Here is a 23,774-nt window from a genome sequence, read left to right as displayed (position 1 = left end):
TGGCACAGCATTTCAGAAACTTTACTGTGGGAAAGTTGATATGTTGATATGCTTCAGTGTGACTGGTTCAACATTTGTCTCGCGATAATAAGGTAAAATATATCTAAAAGAAGTGTCGTTTTTATTTACAATTCCCTTATCCAAACGGATTACTCATTTACCTAGCTCTTATTAACAGCTCTTATCAACGGCTCTTAATAACGGCTCTTATCAAGTTGTAAATGACAGTGCATGAAGAATAGTGTTACTGTATTTCTATCAGAAAATATTACAGTAGATGCTTTTTCCACTTGGAACCGCTAGGTTCTCTAGACCTTTTTAATTGTTTCCTTCTGCGCAAAAACGGTGGAATTATTAGGGAATTAAGTCAGGGTCAGAGTCCGGATATCTATAGACACATTTCCACCACACCTTCATTTATTTCATCTCCACCCAAAACAAATAGCAGGTGAACAGCATGCTATTCTCAAACTTAAATTCAAGGTCAGAATACACGTGGAGAGACAACTGCATAGAAAGGGAATTAAGCTCCATTTACGCGCCCTTAACTCGGGTCGGAATCGGGCCCATGTTTATGTTGGCCTTACCTGCCCAGTTAGACACCATTCACCAACCCACCATTGATCATAACTATTAGACCTGTGATTGATATGTATCAAAGAAAATGAGGGGGCACCCAGATTTGAACCGGGGACCTCTTGATCTGCAGTCAAATGCTCTACCACTGAGCTATACCCCCTAATAGAAAGCTCTGTCACCAGAGGTACTCTAGTCAATGTTCTGAGCAAGTGTTTAATAGGGTAGGGCTACTAGAACATTGCTCCACCCCCTGTAACTATAAAGTGTATGTTTTATTTTATTTTTATTTAACCTTTATTTAACTAGACAGTTAAGAACAAATTCTTATTTACAAGGACGGCCTACACCGGCCAAACCCGGACGACGCTGGGTCAATTGTGCGCCGCCCTACGGGACTCCCAATCACGGCCGATTGTGATACAGCCTGGAATCGAACCCGGGTCTGTAGTGATGCCTCTAGCACTGAGAAGCAGTGCCTCAGACCGCTGCGTGTGTGTGTGTGCATGGTTGGGTAGGTTACTTTCTAAATGTAATCTGTTAGTTACTAGTTACCTTTCCAAAAGGGTCAATTGTGCGCCGCCCTATGGGACTCCCAATCATGGCCGGTTGTGATACAGCCTGGAAGCGAACCAGGGTCTGTAGTGATGCCTCCAGCACAGAGATGCAGTGCCTTAGACCACTGTGTGTGTGTGTGTGTGTGTGTGTGTGTGTGTGTGTGTAGGGTTGGGTAGGTTACTTTCTAAATGTAATCTGTTAGTTACTAGTTAACTGTCCAAAATTGTAATCAGTAACGTACTTTTTGGATTACCCACATTTTGTAATGTAATCGGATTACTTTCAGAAACACACACACACACACACACACACCGCATCCAGAACACAGAGCCAATATTTACCCAGCCGTCTGCACAACACAAGAGGATCAGATGTACAGATACGTGAAAGAGGAACATAAAAATGGAGAGAGAGAGACAGGGTGACAGGGAGAGAGCTGGGGAAGAGAGAAAGAGGGAGATAAAAAGGCTATTAAAAAAAGAGTGAATGAGAAAGATGGAGAGAGAGAGCTGTGTTAAATGAGAGGGAAAGAGTACAGAACTGAGTGGTTGTTTGTGATACAGGAGAGGAGCTGAACATGAGCAATAGTTTGGGTTGAAATTAATGACACTGGAACAGCAGAACATTCTTCAGAGGTTTGTATTTTTACATCCAGATCCAACATCTTATTGACCTCTTTGAATCTGACTGACTCGTGGAAAAGGCTGAATGACCCGCAGCATAATGCGAGTCACTTACAATTCAAGTCTCTTCCTCTATTAATGCTGTAATTCCCCAGATGACCAGTAGAGACCAGTGTAAGCAAATTAAATTGTGGGAGCTTATTCAGAACACGCTCATAGAAATCTGTTTACAGTAAAACCAAGATTTATCTTTTCATTGTGCAAGAGAATCAGCTCTATTGTAACATTCCAATGTTCAATGACATTCTGAGTATCATGCCCTACGAAATATGTCCCTAGCCCTAGTATGTAGGCTACATTTCCCAGCAGTGAATCTTGAAAAGTCTCAACTGTCATTTCCTCACCAGCGTTCTCTAGCCTGATTTTTCAAAGTGGAACTGATTGTAATGGAACAGCCGAGAGAGAAGCGGAGTGATGGTGGAGACAACCACACAGTATAACAGACAAAACTGCTATCGCACGTGCCTGGAAATTAAACCATAGCCAAACAAAACAAGACATGCCCTTTTTCATATGACCCACAAAATGTATGCTCAATACTCAGACAATGTGTTTGTTTTGTATTGACCAGATACACATTCATAGCAGTGGGCATGGAATACCAAAACTAAAGTGCTTATGGACAGTACATGTATATGTCATTGTGGTAATTATCTGGTATGGTGGCTGTATAGTTAGAAGCACTGTTAACTGCTTGTTCTTCACAGCAGTTTATAACCAGAAGGTCAATAGACAGATTCCGTGAAGAGATTGTACTGTTTTTACTGTGTTCATTTAATTCTCTGCAGCAGCCATGTCTGAACACAGAGGTACTATATCATTGTCCAAGGCCAGGAGATGCCATGGCATGGCATCTACTATTGAGTTCCCTCAGAGATAAGACAGAGGGCTCCACTGTGATTCCAGATGATTTCACTAGAATCCAAGTCCAAATATGGAAGGAGAGAGACAGAGACTGGGGCACATCAAAGCAAAGAGAATGGATATAAAACATGAGAGAGGCAGGACATGCAGGGAGAGAGAGAGAGAGAGAGAGAGAGAGAGAGAGAGAACACTTTCATCTCCTCAGCTGCTATGCCTTATCATCCCTCTGTCTTTGTAATCACCATGGCAACGGAAGAACAGCATTGAGAGGGTGTTGTAGAGGGAGAGAGAGTATGTAAGTGGAGAGAGCACGTGAGGGAGGGAGCTACAGGGTGACTGGGACCAGGAGAAACTCCGTTGTTGAAAGAGAAGAGAAGGAGAAGAAGGAAGAGAGAGTGAAGAGAGAGCTGTGTGTTTTTGTTGTTGCTGAACAACATGTGTCTCAGTGTGCTGCTGCTCATCTTTCTCTCCCAGGCAGAGTTGGGGAGAGTTTGGGCTCAGCAACAAACAGGTAAGCTTTTCTTTCTCCCCTACCTCTCCTGTGTTTTCCATCCTGATTCTCTTGTCTCAGTGTACTTCATCACCTTTTTTCACCTGTTGTCTCCTGCCTCCTTCTCTCCTCATTTTCCCCATGCATCACTCTCTTCATACCACTGGAAGTTGGTGGCACCTAAATTGGGGAGGATGGGCTTGCGGTAATGGCTAGAGCAGAGTTAGTGGAATGGTATCAAATACATAAAACACATGGTTTCCATGTTTGACGCCATTCCATTCGCTACGTTCCAGCCATTATTATGAGCCGTCCTCCCATCAGCAGCCCCCATTGCTTCACACAGCCTCTCTTCGGGTCACTCAGGTGTTGTATTTTCTGCCGTACAATATCACCTCATCCAGGCGCTTCTCTCCCTTTTTTTAACTTCCAGAATCATCTTTTATTTGCATAATGTATGCCATTTACATCTGTCCATCTCTCTTTCCCCTTCATGGCTCTCACACTTCCATCCTAAGATGTCACAACTTATGATCACATGGAATAATAACATCTTTTGTATTTAACATTAAAGAAAAGCTGTGAGCGTTTTGGCATTCTTTTTTATTTGATATTTCAGGGCTTCAATAACCTCCGTACAGATGTCTTTGAAGACATTGTTTTTACTCATTTACTTATACAAGGGAAATGGTACAGGTTCATGATTGTGTTTGGAAACGGGCATACCCTTATACTCTTTGTTTGTGCAGAAAAGTTAGTTCCTAGTTTGCAATGAAAGTGTGACCATAAACAACGCCATGTTCCAGAAACGTGCAAATGACTCAGAATAACAACCCACAAAACAACATTGCTTCTGCCTAACATTAGATTTGGACATATTTCTCCCTGCCACTCTGCTAGCCTAAAAGTCAGGCAGTCCAGGGTGGGAAAGGAGAGGTGAACAGACAGAGAGAAGAAACTGTTGGTGAATGTAGGTTAAAAGGTGGAAGCTTGATGAGTCGTGTGTGTTTTTTAAAATCCTTTATTTATCCAGGTCTTTCTCATTGAGATAAAATCTATTTTTCAAAAGACACCTGGTCCAATAGCAGCAGGGGGGAAAAAGTTTCAGACACAACAAACATTGAACAAAACTATAGACACACATACAGTACTACAATGACATATTACATGTGTGTTTGTATGTATGTGTGTTGAAAGTGTATGCATTTCTGTGTGCTTGGGGTGTGACAGGAATGCTTGTGGACCGATGGAGGGGGACGCATTGCGATGTGTTTCTCCTCCTAGCCATATAAAGCCTTTTATCAGAGATTGAGTAATTCGATTTGTCTCCACCACTGTCCCACCACTGCACTCTTCTTTCTATGATCTCCTCACTTTTCAATAAATCCTGTAACCCTTGTTAGCCAAATCTCTGCTCCCAATTCTTATTTTATTTCACGAGTAGTCTTTGCTGACTGTCTTCCTCTCGTGACCTTTGTTTTGCTCCAAAATTCCTTGAGGCAAGGCAGATGCATCCCATTCTCCTTCCCTGATACTACCTACCACCTTCAAAACAACAACAGCTCTTCCCTGATACTACCTACCACCTTCAAAACAACAACAGCTCTTCCCTGATACTACCTACCACCTTCAAAACAACAACAGCTCTTCCCTGATACTACCTACCACCTTCAAAACAACAACAGCTCTTCCCTGATACTACCTACCACCTTCAAAACAACAACAGCTCTTCCCTGATACTACCTACCACCTTCAAAACAACAACAGCTCTTCCCTGATACTACCTACCACCTTCAAAACAACAACAGCTCATCCCTGATACTATCTACCACCTTCAAAACAACAACAGCTCTTCCCTGATACTACCTACCACCTTCAAAACAACAACAGCTCTTCCCTGATACTACCTACCACCTTCAAAACAACAACAGCTCTTCACTGAGCTAAATGAATTGCTTTTCGTGTTTATCTTACACAGCATAAAATGTGATTATTTTATTTTTTACATGCAGTGTAAAAAAAGCTGTTTGAAATAGGATCAAGTGGAGCTACCCTCGAGAGCTTTCTGCAGCATCTAAACCAGACTATGAAAACACAGCTTGAGGGATGAAAATGAATTGTGAGGCTGCTGACCTCAGAGCTTGGCTCTGTTCTTTGTCCTGTTGAGAATTTCACTTAACAAATGACTTGTGTCTGGTCCAGCCATGCTGGGGCCAAGTCTGAACAGAGAAAAAAATGGAAAGGATAAATCTGGATATACTAAATATCTGTGTGGCTGACATCCATAGATGTGATGTCACTGTCGTGGAGATTTTGATCTGCAACAGCAAGGGTCATTGTGACATCTATACAGACACTTCTGGCAAGTTTCAAGAGAACAGAAGGATCCGTGAAGTAGGGATAGAGGAGCAGGGAGGGAGACAAAGAACCTAAAAATCCTAAAGGAATCCTGCCACTTTTCAACCTCCTATTCATTATCTCCAGCACCATACCAGTGTCTACATACGTGTTCACGTCACGTTTCTATGATCTGTGGTTAAAGAGATAAGAAGAAACGTCCTAAAATATGGTTATCTGTGACATCACAGAGTAGGATTAAAAGAAGCAAATTAAAACAGTGATTTTCAAAACATTGTTTCTAGCCAGAGTGGGGTATTTTATTGCTCCCATGTCACTGTGGATCTCATAGTGTTTAAAATCACAGTTTTTTAAGTGTTTTTACTTTGACGATGTACATTATAACTTTATATATTTTTTTCTACAAAGCATAGAAATGCTCCATTTTCACATATGTAGAAATGGTATTGTGCTGGAAATAATGAAAATGAGGTTGAAAAGTGGTAATTTGCCCTTTAACGATTCTTTGGCATAGTTAAAGAAAGTGATTTTCTGGATGATGAGGTGTGATATTGGCATTGGGGAATAAGACATGGTTCAGCACTGATCTTCATTGAGATGCCTGACTTAGTTCGTTATGGGCTTTGTCTTATCGTACAATGAAAACCAGAATTAATTCCTTTACCTCATCCACTGAGAGTTTGGGTTTCACCATAACAAAGGAAGTATGAGGTCATCACTGCTCTCTTGTTTTCACAGAAGAGATTCTGGTGTTTTTTCAAAATGTAAAATCTCTTGTTTCAGCATAACACCTGCTACCTTATAAGCTTTATCATATACGTTTCCGGGTATTATGCCACCCACCAAGTCTTATTTGACTGATATGAGTAATGTGTTCAAGTTATAACGTGAGGAAATGTTGCTTGATGCAAGTTTTTCAGACTCTTCACAGTCACTTTCTGTTGGCATTCTGGATGGTGGTTGTTCCTCTTGTGGTTCTGACCCTACAATTACCACTGCAGCTGTTGTGAGTGGGTGTGTGGGCATGCAGTATGTGTCAGTGTCAGTGTAAAGCAGGGATGGGCAACTGGTGGCCCGCAGGCCCTTTTTGTAGACCAATAAAAAAAAAAATATATTTTTTTTGAAGAACTCAGTTGGGTCTCAACTTAATGTTGAGAGTTAGAATAATAGAATACACAAAGTGTAAAACTGATACTTTTTCTCTCCGCCTCATGGAAATTAGTTATCACATTTGAATTGCATGAAATTAGGTATAACATTCAAATCAAATCAAATTCAATTTTATTTGTCACATACACATGGGTAGCAGATGTTAATGCGAGTGTAGCGAAATGCTTGTGCTTCTAGTTCTGACCATGTAGTAATAACCAACGAGTAATCTAACCTAACAATTCCACAACTACTACCTTATACACACAAGTGTAAAGGGATAAAGAATATGTACATAAATATATATGAATGAGTGATGGTACAGAACGGCATAGGCAAGATGCAGGCAATGCCATGACCTGGTCACAAAGCCTAATAATCAACATACATTTCAATAATCCATAAGAATGGCTGAAGAAAGAATATTTAGCAATATTTTTGCCATATTAGGTCAAAGGTTCACTTTTTAATTCAGGTATCAATGATCATTTCCTGTGCATTTGTAGTTTCAAGCTTTTATTGTCACGTGCACAAGTACAGTGAAATGCCTTTCTTGGAAGCTATTTCCTAATGCAGTAACCAATATCAATGTAGTGCTATAAAATAAAGTAGAACAAAAACACACGGGAAATAGAAACACGAACACTGGAAAGTAAGTACGCTATACACCGGGTCAGTGCCTATATTATATTTACAATGTGCAGGGATACAAGAGTGATAGAGGTAGGATATGTATAGGAGTAAGGTGACCAGGCATCAGGATATATGATGACAGAGTGTCAGTGTGCGTGTTATATGTGTGTGAGCAAATTAAGTGCATGTGCTAGAACGTCAGTGTGAGTGAGTGTGTAGAGTTCAGTGAGTGTGTGTATAGAGTCGGTGCAAAAATTTAAAAAAAGAAGGCATTCATATTCATATGATCGGCCACATTGAGTTGAACTGTGGAAGTGATCCCGAGCCAGCCCTGGCAGCCGCTCCCATGCAGGAAAGGGTGTGCCCTCTCACCCCCGGTCTGACTGACCACTCACGGAAACCGTCCTGGAAATATGGGCTGAGTGGTTTCTTAGCATCAGGGTTATTTTAGTGTTCAGGCCAGAGGACTGTTTGACTGTCTATCGGCCTATGAGCTGTAGTTTAAACTTGACCATGTTGAGAGAGGGTGTGGTATAGTTCTTCTGCAGACCTGACCTCTGTTTTAGACAATTAAAATGAAATGAAAGCCTGAGGTCTGTGACTAAGTGACAGTTGCCTGTGTTTAAGCAGGCCAGACACTCAGTGTGGGCCTTATATTATAACAGAGGAGGTGTTTATGTTATAATGGTATTCTCACTTGTCATATCCTATTTCTCCTCTGTCATCAGGCATTCCAATACATCAGTGGTTCCCAGACTGTGGGGTCGAGAGGTCAGCAGGGGGGGAAGTCAGTTGGGCTTTCAACATACTTTTAAAAGTTGTAATAGTAAAGGCCTCCCGGGTGGCGCAGTGGTCTAGCTGTGCCACCAGAGACTCTGGGTTCGAGCCCAGGCTCTGTCGCAGCCGGCCGCGACCGGGAGGTCCATGGGGCGATGCACAATTGGCCTAGCGTTGTCCGGGTTAGGGAGGGTTTGGCCGTTAGGGATATCCTTGTCTCATCGCGCACTAGTGACTCCTGTGGCGGGCCGGGTGCAGTGCGCGCTGTGGCGGGCCGGGCGCAGTTCGCTAGGCGTACGGTGTTTCCTCTGACACATTAGTGCGGCTGGCTTCCGGGTTGGATGTGCGCTGTGTTAAGAAGCAGTGTGGCTTGGTTGGGTTGTGTTTCGGAGGACGCATGGCTCTCGACCTTCGTCTCTCCCGAAGCCCGTACGGGAGTTGTAGCGATGAGACAAGACAGTAACGACTAACAATTGGATACCACGAAATTGGGGAGAAAAAGGGGGTTAAAAAAAAGTTGTAATAGTAGAAGGCACCACAGACGGTCTCGGTACTTCTCCTCAAAAAGAAGAGCAAGGATACAAAACAAATCAATTTTTTTTTAGTCCCCTCCATTTCCTATCTCCCCCTTCACAGCCCTCTATATACTCCTCATCTCGACTTGAAGCCTCTTGATGTATTTAATTGTTCTCCCCCTGCTCTGGGTATAATAGTCTGTAGAGTTATGCCATATAATTACTAGCCTTGGTGCTAGTCTGTTTGTTTCTGCTCGCTTGCCAAGCAGGCAGTAGGTAGCTTACCGGTTAAGAGTGTTGGGACAGTTACTGAAAGTTCGCTGGTTCGAATACCTGAGCTGACTAGCTGAAAAATCTGCCGATGTGCCCGTGAGCAAAGCACAAACATATTTTCTGTCTTGACAAAGGAGTAGGCAGAAGCACAAACAGATCTGGGACCAGGCTATAGAATGCATAGGAATTTAACTTACAGTGATTTATGGGATCTATATCAGTTATGGGATGTAAGAGCCTTTAGTACAATTGCATCCAGTTGGACAGTGTAGTAGATGTGTCACGTTCCTGACCTGTTTTCCTTTGTTATGTATTTGTTTTAGTTGGTCAGGGCGTGAGTTGGGTGGGTTGGTCTAGGTTTGTTTTTCTATGTTGGGATTTTTGTGTTTGGCCTGGTACGATTCTCAATCAGAGACAGGTGTGTATCGTTTATCCCTGATTGAGAGTCATACTAAGGCAGCCAGGGTTTCACTGGTGTTTTGTGGGTGTTTGTTTCCTGTGTCAGTGTTTGGGCCACACAGGACTGTTTTCAGGTTAGTCACGTTTGTAGAGTTTCGTAATTTGTAGTGTTTGTTGTTTGTTCATTAAAACATGAATACCTACTACTCCGCATCTTGGTCCGATCCATGCTCCTCCTCGTCTGAGGAGGAGAACGACTACGACAACCTTAACAACATGCTTGCAAGATAGTGGTCATTATGTTTTAGTGATATAGAAAATATATATGACTGAACATGGGGCACATCAAATAGACCTCTGCTAGAGCCAATATAAGCATACCATGTAAGAATCTCAAATGATAACGTCGACAAAATAAGACATTTACGATTTACAAATATGATGGAGTGATAAACCCCTGATCGCCTGAGTCTGTTTGAGATGAGGGGAGTTAGATGAACCTTAGCTGCACTTAAACCCTCTTCACTCCCTTCTCTCAGCTATCATCCTACTAGCAGGACGGAACACATGCTAAACAGTCCGGATGGAAGCGCAAATCTTTACCACAACAGTCCTCTTGGAAGTGGCACCTCTTCCTTCACCTCCTGCCCTCTTATCAGAATCCTCTAGACGGGCAGGCTCCTATTGTTGGCTTGGTGATAAGCCAGTGATTTAAGTACCGATGGCCTTGAGAGTTTTATTCTAGACCACTTAACTGATCAGAGCTGGCCAACTACAGCCCTGCTCCCTCCACACCCCTCCCTTCAGATAGAATAAAGCTATCCATGTTGTGGCAATGCATTTCTGTTGCTATGTTTTACATAACATAAGAGGCAACAATGACCACCTTGTATTTTATGCAGTCTGTTTTCCAAAGTCCATCTCCATATTCAGCAGTCATGTTTCATTGATGCTGTAATGAAACAAGATGGCACATAAAGACGAAATATCATATTCGGAGTGTGTGCAAATATCAGACAAAATGAGCCCTGACAATTATGGGTGGTGCCAGTATGGTCAACACATTGCTAGTAATACTCATCTGTGGCCGTGGTTTGATGAGGGCTTTGGATTAGAATATCACTAATCGTTGGTGAAGTGATCACTAGAACCACATTTTGAGGTGTTGTGAATGAATGCACTTTCATGGTTTGAGCAGCTGGCCTGTGTTTTTCCTCAGTCTACTAATTTTAGTGTGTGAGGTATGCCAACTTAACCAATAAGTTATATCACCAACACCTATTTTATGTCTCCTACCCACCCACACAAACACTTATGTCCACCATAGAATCAGATCATTGCCAAACACACATTCCACTTGCAGGTTATTTCAGTGTTTGGTTTAGCTTTCTATTTATATGCTAAACATAGGCTTCTTTTCAGAAGCAGAGACAAGCCACACGGACACAAACTGTTGGCTAGTGTTAGTCAAGCACCAGATTATTCACTTAGGGTTAGCTATACCTAAACGTTCTGAGGAGTTTAAATGAACGAAGTGATTTGATTCAGAAAAGGGCAGTTTATATAAAATGAACGCCTGTTTGTGGCAGCCAGGGTTGATTCCACCCAGTCGGTGCAGCAACAAAATTGGGTAACAAAAACTGCCATGTTCTGAGTTGGAGTTCTATCACACGCGGTGTACGATTACAACAAACATCTATTTCTCTCTCCGATCTAGTAAGAACATTCATACATGACCAGACTGCAGACTGTGTCACCCGCCTGTTACCCAACTCAGTTTGACCTGCTCAACAACAGTTATTTCCAGAGAAAATGTGCAGCAGCCGTGCTGCCCACGGCATGTTCATGGTGATTCCACCGGGAAGAGTGAGATTCACAGATGGAATCTCTTTGCTTTTTAGTTTGCCATATGCCTACCGATATTCGAAAACTTCCTTTCGTCTACTGAAAGCAAGAGACAAAACAGTAAACGTATATAGTAGAGGAAGGCGCCCAAATTTAGGGTTAGAAGAGACACTCCGTTTGAAAAAAAAACAACACGTGCGGTTACGTTTATATAGTAAATGTGACATCATGAACACAACCCCTCTTTCAGAGTCGGACGAAAAATCCCCTAAAAGTTGCGCAACGTTGAAGCTGTCTGGATCAGGAAAGCAAGTTCATCAGTTAAAAACGCATCATGTAATGATGACGTTGACAATAAGTCAGATTGTCAACGTTGGCTGGTGTGTTTATGGGCATATTCAATATCTCCCTATCCTAGTCTGCTGTCCCCGCATGCTTCAAGATGGTCACCATTGTTCCTGTACCCAAAAAGGCAAAGGTAACTGGATTTAATGACTATCGCCCCATACCTGCCACCCTAGACCAACTTCAATTTGCTTACCGCCCAGTAGATCCACAGACGATGCAATCACCATCACTTTGCACACTGCCCTATCCCATTTGGACAAGAGGAATACCTATGTAAGAATGCTGTTTATTGACTATAGCTCAGTATTCAACACCATAATACCCTCAAAACTCATCATTAAGCTTGAGGCTCTGGGTCTGATCCTCAACACTGCGGCCCCACAAGGGTGCATGCTCAGCACCCTCCTGTACTCCCTGTTCACCCATGACTGCGTGGCCTAGCACGCCTCCAACTCAATCATCAAGTTTGCAGACAACACAACAGTAGTAGGCTTGATTACCAACGATGACGAGACAACCTACAGGGAGGAGGTGAGGGCTCTGGGAGTGTGGTGCCTGGAAAACAACCTCTTACTCAACGTCAACAAAACAAAGGAGATGATCGAGGACTTCAGGAAACAGCAGAGGGTGCAACCCCCTATCTACATCGACGGGACCGCAGTGGAGAAGGTGGAAAGCTTGAAGTTCCTTGGCATACACATCACTGACAAACTGAAATGGACCACCCACACAGTGTGGTGAAGAAGGCGCAACAGAGCCTCTTCAACATCAGGAGGCTAAAGAAATTTGGCTTTCACCTAAAACCCTCACAAGCTTTTACAGATGCACAATTGAAAGCATCCTGTAGGGCTGTATCACCGTCTGGTATGGCAACTGCATCGCCCGCAACAGCAAGGCTCTCCAGAGGGTGGTGCGGTCTGCCCAACGCATTACCGGGGGCAAACTACCCGCCCTCCAGGACACCTACAGCACCTAATGTCACAGGAAGGCCAAAAAGATCATCAAGGACATCAACCATCTGAGCCACCGCCTGTTCACCCCCTATCGTCCAGAAGGCAAGGTCAGTACAGGTGCATCAAAGCTGGGACCGAGAGACTGAAAACAGTTTCTATCTCAAGGCCATCAGACTGTTAAACAGCCAGCACTAGCACGTTAGAGGCTGCTGCCTATAGGCATACATTATAAATCACTGGCCACTTTAAGGAATGGAACACTAGTCACTTTAATCATGTTTACATATCTGGCATTACTCATCTCATATTTATATATCTCATATGTATATGTACAGTTGAAGTCGGAGGTTTACATACACTTAGGTTGGAGTCATTAAAACTCGTTTTTCAACCACTCCACAAATTTCTTGTTAACAAACTATAGTTTTGGCAAGTTGGTTAGGACATCTACTTTGTGCATGACACAAGTCATTTTTCCAACAATTGTTTTCATTATTTCACTTATAATTCACTGTATCACAATTCCAGTGGGTCAGAAGTTTACATACACCAAGTTGACTGTGCCTTTAAACAGCTTGGAAAATTCCAGAAAATTATGTCATGGCTTTAAAATCTTCTGTTAGGCTAGTTGACATCATTTGAGTCTGTCACGACTTCTGCCGAAGTCGTTGCCTCTCCTTGTCCGGGCGGTGTTCGGCGGTCGACTTCACCGGTCTTCTAGTCATCATCGATCCATTTTTCATTTTCCATTGGTTTTGTCTTGTCTTCCCACACACCTGTTGTCAATCCCATTCATTACCTGTTGTGTATTTAACCCTCTGTTTCCCTTCATGTGTTTGTCAGAGATTGTTCGTTGTCAAGTGTTGTGTGTTTTGTGTATAAGTGTGCGATGGGTCTTCATACCCAGATTTTGTATTATATTTTTTAGTGAGTGTTATGGAGCTTATTACTGGAACTTTTATTAAAGTACTCCATGCTACACTCTATTTTGACTCTCCTGCGCCTGACTTCCTCTGCCACTTATACACGCCATTGTGACAGAGTCAATTGGAGGTGTACCTGTGAATGTATTTCAAGGCCTACCTTCAAACTCAGTGCCTCTTTGCTTGACATCATGGGAAAATCAAAAGAAATCAGACAAGAGCTCAGAAAAAAATTGTAGACCTCCACAAGAACTGAAAAAGCGTGTGCGAGAAAGGAAAACTACACACCTGACTCAGTTACACCAGCTCTGTCAAGAGGAATGGGCCAAAATTCACCCAACTTATTGTGGGAAGCTTGTGGAAGGCTACCCGAAACGTTTGACGCAAGTTAAACAATTTAAAGGCAATGCTACCAAATACTAATTGAGTGTATGTAAACTTCTGACCCACTGGGAATGTGATGAAAGAAATAAAAGCTGAAATAAATAATTCTCTCTACTATTATTCTGACCTTTCACATTCTTAAATGTGGTGATCCTAACTGACCTAAAACCGGAATAAATGTCAGGAATTGTGAAAAACTGAACTAAGGTGTATGTAAACTTCTGACTTCAACTGTATATTTTAGTATTTTGATCATTTGTGTAATTAATACAATCCCTCAAGCACGTGCATGTCAGCAGTCAAGTTTTGAAAATAAAGCTTGATGTACAACTTTATCTCGCAACTGTATACAGAAACTGACAATAAAAAATCTAACGCATGGACAATGTTCTGTGCACATAAAACACAACACTGCTGACATATAAACGAGAAGGCTTGGATGTTGCAAACAATACTAGCCAGCATCTGTATGACACCGGATGGCGACAGGCAGCAGAACTAACAATGGAATGTAGCTAGCATAGACAACATCTCCAGCACCACACATAGACAACATCTCCAGCACCACTCGTGTAAAACACCTCATGACTTAGCTAGATGAACTGGCAACTAACCATCTCAATAACTCACAAGCGATTGCCATGCGATTAACGAACAAAAAACAAAAATGACAGCAACAGATCATGACCAGACTGCACTGAGAAATGTCCCAAACAGAACAAAACACTTTCTGCTTTCACCAACCGACTCAAAGTACTTTAAAAGAAAAACAACCAGACGGAACTAAACACAATGTCCAGTGGGGGGGCTCTACATCACAACGTGCAATCAAAACCTGAAGGAGGCTACGGCCACACATGGAAAATTAAAAACGGATGAAATCGTATATGCATTCTTGTTGAATCGGTCATTTCTGTAATTTCCAAACACAAAATCTCTATGTGGCTCCGGCCTGAGAAGCAGAATAACCAGATGCATTGTGGCCTCAAGCAGAGTGATGTGGGGACATGTGTTATCTGATAACCACGGAGGTCCTCAGAGATTGGTCCCTCCTAATCCCAGATGATTTCAAATCCACATTGAGTTATTTGTTTGGATAATGTTTTAGCAGAATGTTGTGGAACATATGCTGTGTTGTAAGTAGCTTTGGGAACGGCTCACAACTTTGGATCCAAGAGACAGAACATTGCAGTCCATGGGATATGCAAGACAAGGAGAGGAGAAGGAGGAGAGAAAATCAAAGCGGCAGACAAACAAGAAATCCTCAAGGCCTTTCTAGTTTGTTGTATTGTGATTAGACTGTGGTCCAGCCAACACACGTCTTGTGTGTGTGTGTGTGTGTGTGTGTGTGTGTGTGTGTGTGTGTGTGTGTGTGTGTGTGTGTGTGTGTGTGTGTGTGTGTGTGTGTGTGTGTGTGTGTGTGTGTGTGTGTGTGTGTGTGTGTGTGTGTGTGTGAGTGCATGCATGGGTGTGTGCAGGTGCAGTTGTAGGAAAAGAGGAGTTTAAAGTTTAAATGCATGCCAGCATTCCCTCATGGCCAGAGATATGTTAATGCTATGTTCACTTTCAGCCCACAATATCCAAACCATTGCATTGAGTTATACACACTTGGTTCAGGGCTATGCAGTAACCAAAAGCCAGGGTTGGGGAGTAGTGAACTACATGTAGTTCAACTAGTAATTTAACTACATTTTGCATTAGCTTTGTGATAGTTTAGCAAAATTCTAATCTTGGTAGTGTTTTCAGAAGTGAATTACTTTTTTCTCGGCCATGGGTGTAGCTACCTACTGAAGTTTTTTTGCAAAAAGAAAATATGGGTGATGTAGGCAATAATTTCCTTTCTTTTTCAGCATCAGACCTGCCTAATTCTCACCTTGAACTGATTTGTGTTTAATGGGCTAAATTATACATTATGTTAACATCTGACTCCAGAGTGTTCTGTTCTTCCAATTTGTAGTCCATGACATTTCAGATTTAGATATATTATAACATTTTCACAAAGTAGTTGTGATGTAATGAACTACTTTTTCAAAGTAACTTCAGTTGAGTCAACTATATTTTTCTTAAGGCTAGCTTTAGTGTAGCTTAACTTCCACCAGTGAGAAGTAATTTGAAGTAGCTTCCCCAACTCTGCCTAAAGCAGATGCTTGATTTGTTTATAATGTGACCGAGTGGATTCCCGACATGCACCTTCTGACTGACACTGACTTGATCTGTGTCACTGACTCACCGTGTTTTGGACAGAGATGCGGTATCATGTGAATGGACAGCAGCATGAGAAGCCATCACACAGGTCCCCCAGAGAGCCGTGGCTGGGTGACACCAGGGTGGCCAGGGAAGTACTGGGAGGAGGACTGACCATTGACACCCTACCAGACAACATGACACACTTAGTGGTGAGTGGCGCTGGGGCAGTGGTCCAACAACACACTAGTGTGGGCAAGATGTGTACTTACAGTATGTCAATGTGAGATTCGCATGTTCCAGTTGTGGTGGTAGAATACTGCTCCCTGCTGGCTTTATATAAAACAAATCAATGTTGAACCGCATTAGACTGCAGAGGGTATATTGAAAAGAGTTGAACAATGTCGATCAAATCAAATTGCAGTGAATCATTTCAACCTTGCTGCTGAAATGTACAGTCCAAGACATTAAAGGACATCCTATGGTTTCTAAAAGCGTATCCCCTTAACTTATTTAGTATGCACCCTGCATTCTTCATATTTAGCATCCCTCTCTTGTTATACTACTATGTAATAAACTGGAGACTGGAACTCAATGTAGATTGTGTGTTTGTTTGTTTATGTGGGCCTACATTCAAATGTTGCTTTCACTGTTAACCCTGCTGTTCATTATAACATCTCATCTCCACCCCCCTCCTCACACCATTATTCTATCTCTCCCGTCTCATCCCTCAACTTCTCCTCTTGCACTCACCTCTACTGTTTCTATAACAGGAGGACGCTGGTAGGTATTACACATGGCGTAGTTTTGGCCCTGATGACCAACGCACAGATGAACTCTGGGTAGATCTAAACGACCTAGAACATGGCCAAGTCAGAATGCATGGCATTTTGTCCAATACACACAGACAGGCTGCGGTGAGTTATACACTTGGATACACACACACACACACACACACACACACACACACACACACACACACACACACACACACACACACACACACACACACACACACACACACACACACACACACACACACACACACACACGTACGCTCATGCACATTTAATTTCCCTCCCTCTCTCTCTTCCTCGTATTCCAGAAGGTTGCCCTCTCATTTGACTTCCCCTTCTACGGACATTATTTGAGGCAGATTACCATAGCAACAGGAGGTACATTTCATTATTCTTCCGACACATGGCAAGTTGTTCATACTCTGATGGAGCCACTCAGCTCACATTTCTTCCTTTCTACTTCCTGCTTGTTACTTACGTTAAGCACAGAAGGAGTGAACTATTGTAACTACCAGTGGCCACTTGCCATGCATCTCCATAGAACCCTGACCTGTGACCTTCTGCAGGGTTTATTTTCATGGGAGAGGTCACACACCGCATGCTGACAGCAACACAGTACATCGCTCCCCTCATGGCCAACTTTGACCCCAGCTTCTCCAAGGAGTCTACAGTGCAGTACCTGGACAATGGTAAGCCACAGAGTAACATTCAGACAGCGCTTGTTATTTTACTTTCGACCCTTGGTTGACCTCTGTGCGACCTGTCCTTTACTGACCCCAGGTGAGGTGTTTGTGGTGCAGTGGGAGCGGGTGAGACTCCATGGGAGGGAGGCAGAGGGGGCATACACCTTCCAGGCTGCCCTGCACCTTACAGGGACCATCACCTTCAGCTACAGAGATGTGAGAGAGACTTACAACATGCACACTTATGAACCTTGTACAACACGTCTCTGATTTGAATGTATTCCATCTAAACACAGACACACTCTGTAAATTTTTCTCTACCTGTCTCTCTCGCTATTTCAGATACCTTTGCCAGTGGAGGTGATAAGTTCTGCTGAGCACCAAGTGAAGGCAGGGTTGTCAGATGCATTCATGGTGAACCTGCCTTCCCCTTCCCCTCAATCCTCAGGTTAGCAGCAAGGGTTCCCTAACCCACAGTTATCCAGGTTGGCAAGTCTTTGATGTCAAATACTTTTGCTAAAATTATCTGAAATTATATCTCTCACATAGATGCCCAACGTCGGCTCTACGAGTACCATCGGGTGGACATCGATACAACTAAGATCACCAACAACTCTGCCTTTGAGTTCACTGCATTGCCTAGTAAGCATCTAATCTCTATCCCCCATACAGGCCTCTCAGACGTTTCATCCTCAATAACCAGTCACAGTCACAGCTTAGTATAATGTTAATGCCAATGCCAATCATGTCGCTACAGAATCAAAACCCAGGTCTCTCTGTCTCTCCCTCCCTCTGTCCAGCCTGTCTGCAGCATGACAGCTGTGAACTCTGCCTCTCGTCCAACCTAACCTCTGGCTGTACCTGGTGCAACGTCCTCCAGAGGTGAGCAGGAGAGGAGTGTAGATCCCTATCTGAATAAAGGAGTCCTTGTTTCTTTGTGTTTGACATCTGTGTCTGTTTCAGGTGCTCAGACGGAATGGACAGACACAGGCAGGAGTGGCTGGACTACGCCTGTTCAGAAGAGGTAGAGTTGGACAATGTGAATGAACGTTCACATACTTTACATGTACTGTACATCAAATGTAAATCACAGTCTAAGCTTCCTCTGTTAAAACCACAATTCTCATCCATTATATGGACAGGCCAAAGATGTCACCTGTGAGGATTATTCCAAGGGGGGACCAGGCAGCTCCATTGACCCTTCAGTTCCCTCAGACTCTGAGGTCACCACTCCCCTGGGGCCCCTACCAGAAGGCCCTGCCATGGAGAGTAAGTCAAGTGTGTAAATGGGTATGCCTGGGAGGGTTTATATCGGAGTATCAGAGTTCAACTGTGCATGCAGCAGTGTTAAACAGAGCAAGAACAATGATGCCATAGTAATGCTCGAGCGCTCAGTGTCTGTTTTTAGCCAGTGCCTGAGTGTTCTTAGTACATGCAAAGAAATTGCACAGAAATGGAGTTTAGGAAAATAACAATGGAAGCAGTTTGAGTACTAACTGCTCAATATTCAAACTGATCCTACATTCATTTGATCTTCCTGCAGATGACACCAAACGTGTGATTCTCTACAATGGTGAAGGTGGGTGGATGTTGATTCCCTTTGAATTGTGTGTATGGAGCTATGTTACAGGATTTTGATTGTTCATCGTCTCTCTTTCCTGGTTAGACGTGAAGACAGGCCCTCCGAGACAACACGACGGGTCAGCTCACACAGGAGTTATAGCAGGTGTAGTAGCTGCATTGGTGCTACTGCTGGCTCTGACACTGCTGGCTCTTTACATCAACTCTCATCCTTCTGCTGCCTCACCACTCTACATCCTACAGGTTAGTAACACTATCAGGGCTCACATTCAACCAGCTCTGTCAGTCTATGTCCTGCAAAATGTAAACTTCTACTCCCATTCTCGTTAACCTTTTAAAACAATGACCTATATGATCTTATTTCAATAGCGACGCAACAGCTACTGGCCATCCATGAAGTTCAGGAAGCAGGGATTCCACTCCAGCTACGCAGAGGTGGAGGTCGAAGGTCACGAGAAGGAGGGAGTCATGGAAGCTGGCCAGTGCTGACCGGACTGACGAGCAACTGGATGATGAGGAAAGAAAAACGAGTTTGTAGGAGAGGAAGGAGAGAGCTTAGAGCTACACATACATTCCCTACTCCATTACACAAATAATGTTTTTTTGTTCATTCATTTTTCAATATAGTCCCTGCCTTTGTTGGCAAAACAAATGGGGGGTATTGTATATAATTTTTGGTGGACAAAGTCTTAAACTCTTCTCGTACACATCCGCGACTCAGGTTTTAGGGAAAGGGACAAATGAGAAGAAGCCACTTTTAAGGCTTTGCTAGAATTTCTTTGTTGAGTTACAAGTTTCTCAGCAGGTACGGATTGCTGTCTCATCATTTTCCACACACCTCCATGGGATGTGTTACTGGAATAAACTGTGATACATTATGACTATCAACATCCATGGAAAAAAACACTATAAAAGATTCTGTATCCCTGCACTTCCATGACAAGAACGAAGACCAGTTGAGGATGTTCTTCAATGATAATCTCTGTACAGTTCATGTTTGAACGTTTTGTTTCTGTATTGCTTTTTTTATATACAGTACCAGTCAAAAGTTCAGACACACCTACTCATTCAAGGATTTTTCTTTATTTTGACTATTTTCTACATTGTAGAATACTAGCAAGACATCACAACTATGAAATAACACATATGGAATCATGTAGTAACCAAAAAAAGTGTTAAAAAAATACTTCATATTCTTCAAAGTAGCCAACCTTTGCCTTGATGACAGCTTTGTACACTCTCAAGGCAAAGGGTGGCTACTTTGAAGAATATCAAATATAATATGTATTTTGTAAAGCACTTTTTTGGTTACTACATGATTCCATATGTGTTATTTCATAGTTTTGATGTCTTCACTATTATTCTACAATGTAGAAAATAGTAAAAATAAAGTAAAACCTTTGAATGAGTAGGTGTGTCCAAACTTTTGACTGGTACTGTGTATGCCAAGAATGTATTTCATAAATTGAGGCAATTTAATTCTCTTCATACATGACTTTGACCTTCCAAATTAAACCCAGATTGAGGATCATGTTTTGAAATACAGTACTTAGAAAGAATAAAGCCATTAGAATGAATAATGTTTAATTGTAATGTCAACCAGAAAAGGAGAAAACTCAGTGGGCCTATAATTTCTGCATCCTGACCAGTGAAACCAATTCTGATTTGCGACGGCAGATGTCACCCAAACCAAACTCATTTGCAACTTTATTCCATGTAGGCCTTCACAGCAGCCTACATACAGATTGTAGCAGATGGCATGATCATCATGTGCAATAAAAAGCGTTGACGTCTATTCTAGATACTTTTTCTATATGTCATGTTCACGATGTTGTCGTGCGCCTGTTCCACCGTGGTGGTTGTTTCCACTAGATAGCACAGCCACAAAGTAAAAATTGGCTTTATCAAAAAAAATCATAAAAACACTAAATTAGTTTGTTGGTCTTAATTGAAGATTAGGGTTAGACATAAGGTTAGCAGTGTGGTTAAGTTTAGGGTTAAGGTTGGGTTTAGGTTTAAAATCAAATTTGAAGAAGATACATTTTAGAAATGGGCGGAGTTTATGACTTTGTGGCTGTGGTAACCAACGACGACCAGTGATGGTGGTGTAATAAATCTAGTTCCGCATTCCATGGAATCAACCAACTAAAAAGCATTGAGTATTGCTATTTGCGTCGGATTTCAGTATCAAATATATTATACGCTGATCGATCTCCATAGATTGGTATCTGATCACGGGATTTATCCAACTATTAACGTCGCCTCTGAAATCAAGCGTCTCCCGTGGGACCGCCCCCTTTCCTTTCTCCTCGGGAGCGCGGCATTGGAAAGAGAGGCGCCGTGCCCGCGCTTTACGTCTCTGGTTAGTGTACTGACAGCCAGCTGTGCGATTAGAACGACAACAATCTCCGGGATTTGAAAAATCCAGCCGTTTAACTCGACACGTATTGTTTGGGAAGAACACTTTTAGTTGACAGATATATATATTTTTTTGTTTAATTTATCCAACTAGACAGCATTCCTCAAACATGAATCCGTCGTGTGGCAGATGTGGCACAATCGTGTACCCCACGGAAAAAGTGAATTGTCTGGACAAGGTAAGGAAAAAAATATTTGCAACCAAACATTTGAATTCGCAGTTCCCTGCTTGTGTTTGTGTATTATACATTCCATTTTCAATACAATTTTCTTTAGCGTTTTTAATGATTTGTGATGCCCGGGCAGGTAGGCTAACTAACATTAGCTAGATAGCACGTTACCTGTCTGGATGTGATTGTGAAAGACTAATAACGTTAGCTAGCCTGCTCTTTTGATTTGTTGATGAACGTTTAGCTAACTAGCTAATTAGGTTTACTAGTTAGTTATGTTATCTAACTAGACGTTTAAATTATCTGATATTATTTCACATTTGCCACGTTGGATTTTCACAGATTTGAATGCTTGAACGAAGTGTTTCCTGTTTTCACCACAAACAAGCCAGTGTTAGCACGCTGCGTTAACGTCTGGTTAGCTAGCTAACGTTATCAAAGACAGCAATGTCGTTAGCATTGCCATCAGCCAAGCATCAGACCAGTCAATGTCAGATTGTGATTGATGGCATACAGCGATCAATTATGATGAACTGGTTTGCTGGTCACTAAAGATGAACTTTTACTCCATTGCATTGTGGAATCTATTTTACTAGTTTAGCCCAAATTGTTAATTTCAGTTCTAGCTAGCGAGATTAATGAGTATGTTCGTGATTTCAAAGTTAGTTAGTTAACGTTAGTTTCAGTTCTCACCAAGTCCAGAAATAAACATGTGACGCGTTACCATCGCGAATTTCATAGACAGAACTTCCTGGTGTAATTTGTGTCAGTGTCAATTTGACTCAAGCTAAGAATCTTGTTTTTTCCGGTTGGAACAATAATTTGGGGTTGTTCAGTTGCAATCGAGTGCTTTATCAAAATCCAGTGTTTGCTAGCAGCTCACACAAGCTACTCCGGATAAGGAAGTGTAATCTATCAGGGTGTGGAAGATTTAAAACTCAAAGGGAACAGAGCCATGCTTCACACGTTAAGTGAAATTGTCAATACTTTAAAAAAAAGTCAACACATTGTCAAAACATCCATCCGTGAGGGCTTTGTGTGCACGCACAGGCTAGCGAGTGTAATATAAAACAGTCACTCTACTATCGTGGTCTTGCCTGTTTAGTCTCTTGTCACTCAGGACTGCAGTAACACATGTTCTGCAGCATGTTGTATCTGTCAGTTGTTGTCTTGTGTAGCTCATTGTTATTAATGCTGTCAACGTAAACAACACTACCTTTATGGCACATGTAGCCAAGTGGTTAGAGCATTGGGCCAGTAACCGAAAGGTTGCTGGATCAAACCCCCGAGCTGACAAAATAAAAATCTGACGTTCTGCCCCTGAGCAAGGCAGTTTAACCACTGTTCCCCGGGCATGGAAGACGTGGTTGTCAATTATGGCAGCCCCCCCTGAACCCCTCTGATTCAGAGGGGTTGGGTTAAATGCGGAAGACACATTTCAGTTGAATACCTAGTCAGTTGTACAACTGAATGCGTCTCCCTTTCCTGTACACTCGTGTCAATCAAGCTGAACCACACAATCCCTGTACCCACTTCTTTTTGCACACAGGATAGGCCAAGGCTATAATAATCACATATTCTCATGTGGTCACTCTTTGTGTAATTTGAAGGTCCGTTACTTTTGCTGCCAGAGCGCACTGAGCAGAGTGCACATTGCATTACTCTAGTGGAGGATGTGGGCGGGGTCACCCTTTGTGCTGAGAGAAGGATCCATAGGCATTTTCTACACACTCTCAGCCTAGTGATGCCGGGGGCGTTTTTACAAATTGTCTACTGGACATTGGGAAGGCCTTGTGGGGTCGACCATAAGTGGGTGTAATCTATTTGGGTCGATAGATGGAGCGTCTGGTGAGAGATGAGAGCGCACATTACCAGCCATCAGAGATGCCGATACTTGGATTGAAATGTAGATCCCAAAATGAAACTATCTCTTACATATTCATGTAAACTGTTTCTGGGTGTTCTGGCTAGAAATCAGGTGAACTGAACCTAAGCAGAACCGCCACCGTGTTTTCTGGGAAATCGTGAGCACGCTGCCCCGAAGCAGCGCGCATTCCGGCAGACAGACACTCCCATAAAAATGTGCTCAGTCAGAGGCCTGCTGTGCTGCCTGTCTCCCCCTCTGAGCCCAGGGAGCGTCTGTCTGTCTTAGCTGCTATTCCGCATCAGCGCTCTCCTCCTCAGACATGAAAACAACCTCCCTATTCCCCTTC

At 42.6% G+C, this 23,774-nt stretch overlaps 2 protein-coding genes and 1 non-coding gene across 3 annotated transcripts in view; 2 read left to right on the top strand and 1 right to left on the bottom strand.

Annotated features, from left to right (window-relative positions):
• Window positions 1-667: 667 nt before the first annotated feature.
• trnac-gca (transfer RNA cysteine (anticodon GCA)) lies at window positions 668-739 on the bottom strand. The gene has a single exon. It is a non-coding gene; the product is annotated as a tRNA-Cys (tRNA).
• Window positions 740-2,986: 2,247 nt separating this feature from the next.
• LOC129829179 (plexin domain-containing protein 1-like) lies at window positions 2,987-20,041 on the top strand. Its single transcript, XM_055890787.1, has 14 exons — window positions 2,987-3,192; window positions 15,973-16,124; window positions 16,686-16,829; window positions 17,018-17,087; window positions 17,276-17,398; window positions 17,490-17,608; window positions 17,735-17,840; window positions 17,942-18,034; window positions 18,193-18,274; window positions 18,356-18,416; window positions 18,535-18,661; window positions 18,936-18,971; window positions 19,059-19,216; window positions 19,343-20,041. Exons 1-14 carry the CDS (start codon window positions 3,117-3,119, stop codon window positions 19,460-19,462), a joined length of 1,467 nt encoding a protein of 488 aa, XP_055746762.1. The 5' UTR covers window positions 2,987-3,116; the 3' UTR covers window positions 19,463-20,041.
• A 1,028-nt stretch (window positions 20,042-21,069) lies between these two features.
• The window catches only part of LOC129829167 (LIM and SH3 domain protein 1-like), a 40,538-nt gene continuing 37,833 nt past the window's right edge, over window positions 21,070-23,774 (top strand). Inside the window, exon 1 of the mRNA XM_055890766.1 lies at window positions 21,070-21,570. Coding sequence (XP_055746741.1) covers window positions 21,502-21,570 — 69 coding nt within the window. The 5' untranslated portion in view covers window positions 21,070-21,501. The remainder of the gene's footprint in view (window positions 21,571-23,774) is intronic.

The sequence above is a fragment of the Salvelinus fontinalis genome, chromosome 2 (assembly GCF_029448725.1).
Source record: "Salvelinus fontinalis isolate EN_2023a chromosome 2, ASM2944872v1, whole genome shotgun sequence".
Classification (NCBI taxonomy): Eukaryota; Metazoa; Chordata; class Actinopteri; order Salmoniformes; family Salmonidae; genus Salvelinus; species Salvelinus fontinalis.
The sequence above is the reverse complement of the archived record's forward strand: the minus strand, read 5'-3'. Positions and strand labels throughout refer to the sequence as shown.

Coding starts and splice junctions, on each gene's coding strand:
- LOC129829179 (XM_055890787.1), top strand. CDS start 3,117: ATGTGTCTCAGTGTGCTGCTGCTCATCTTTCTCTCCCAGGCAGAGTTG. Junction 16,125..16,685: donor ACAACATGACACACTTAGTG/GTGAGTGGCGCT, acceptor TTTCTATAACAG/GAGGACGCTGGTAGGTATTA. Junction 17,088..17,275: donor GATTACCATAGCAACAGGAG/GTACATTTCATT, acceptor GACCTTCTGCAG/GGTTTATTTTCATGGGAGAG.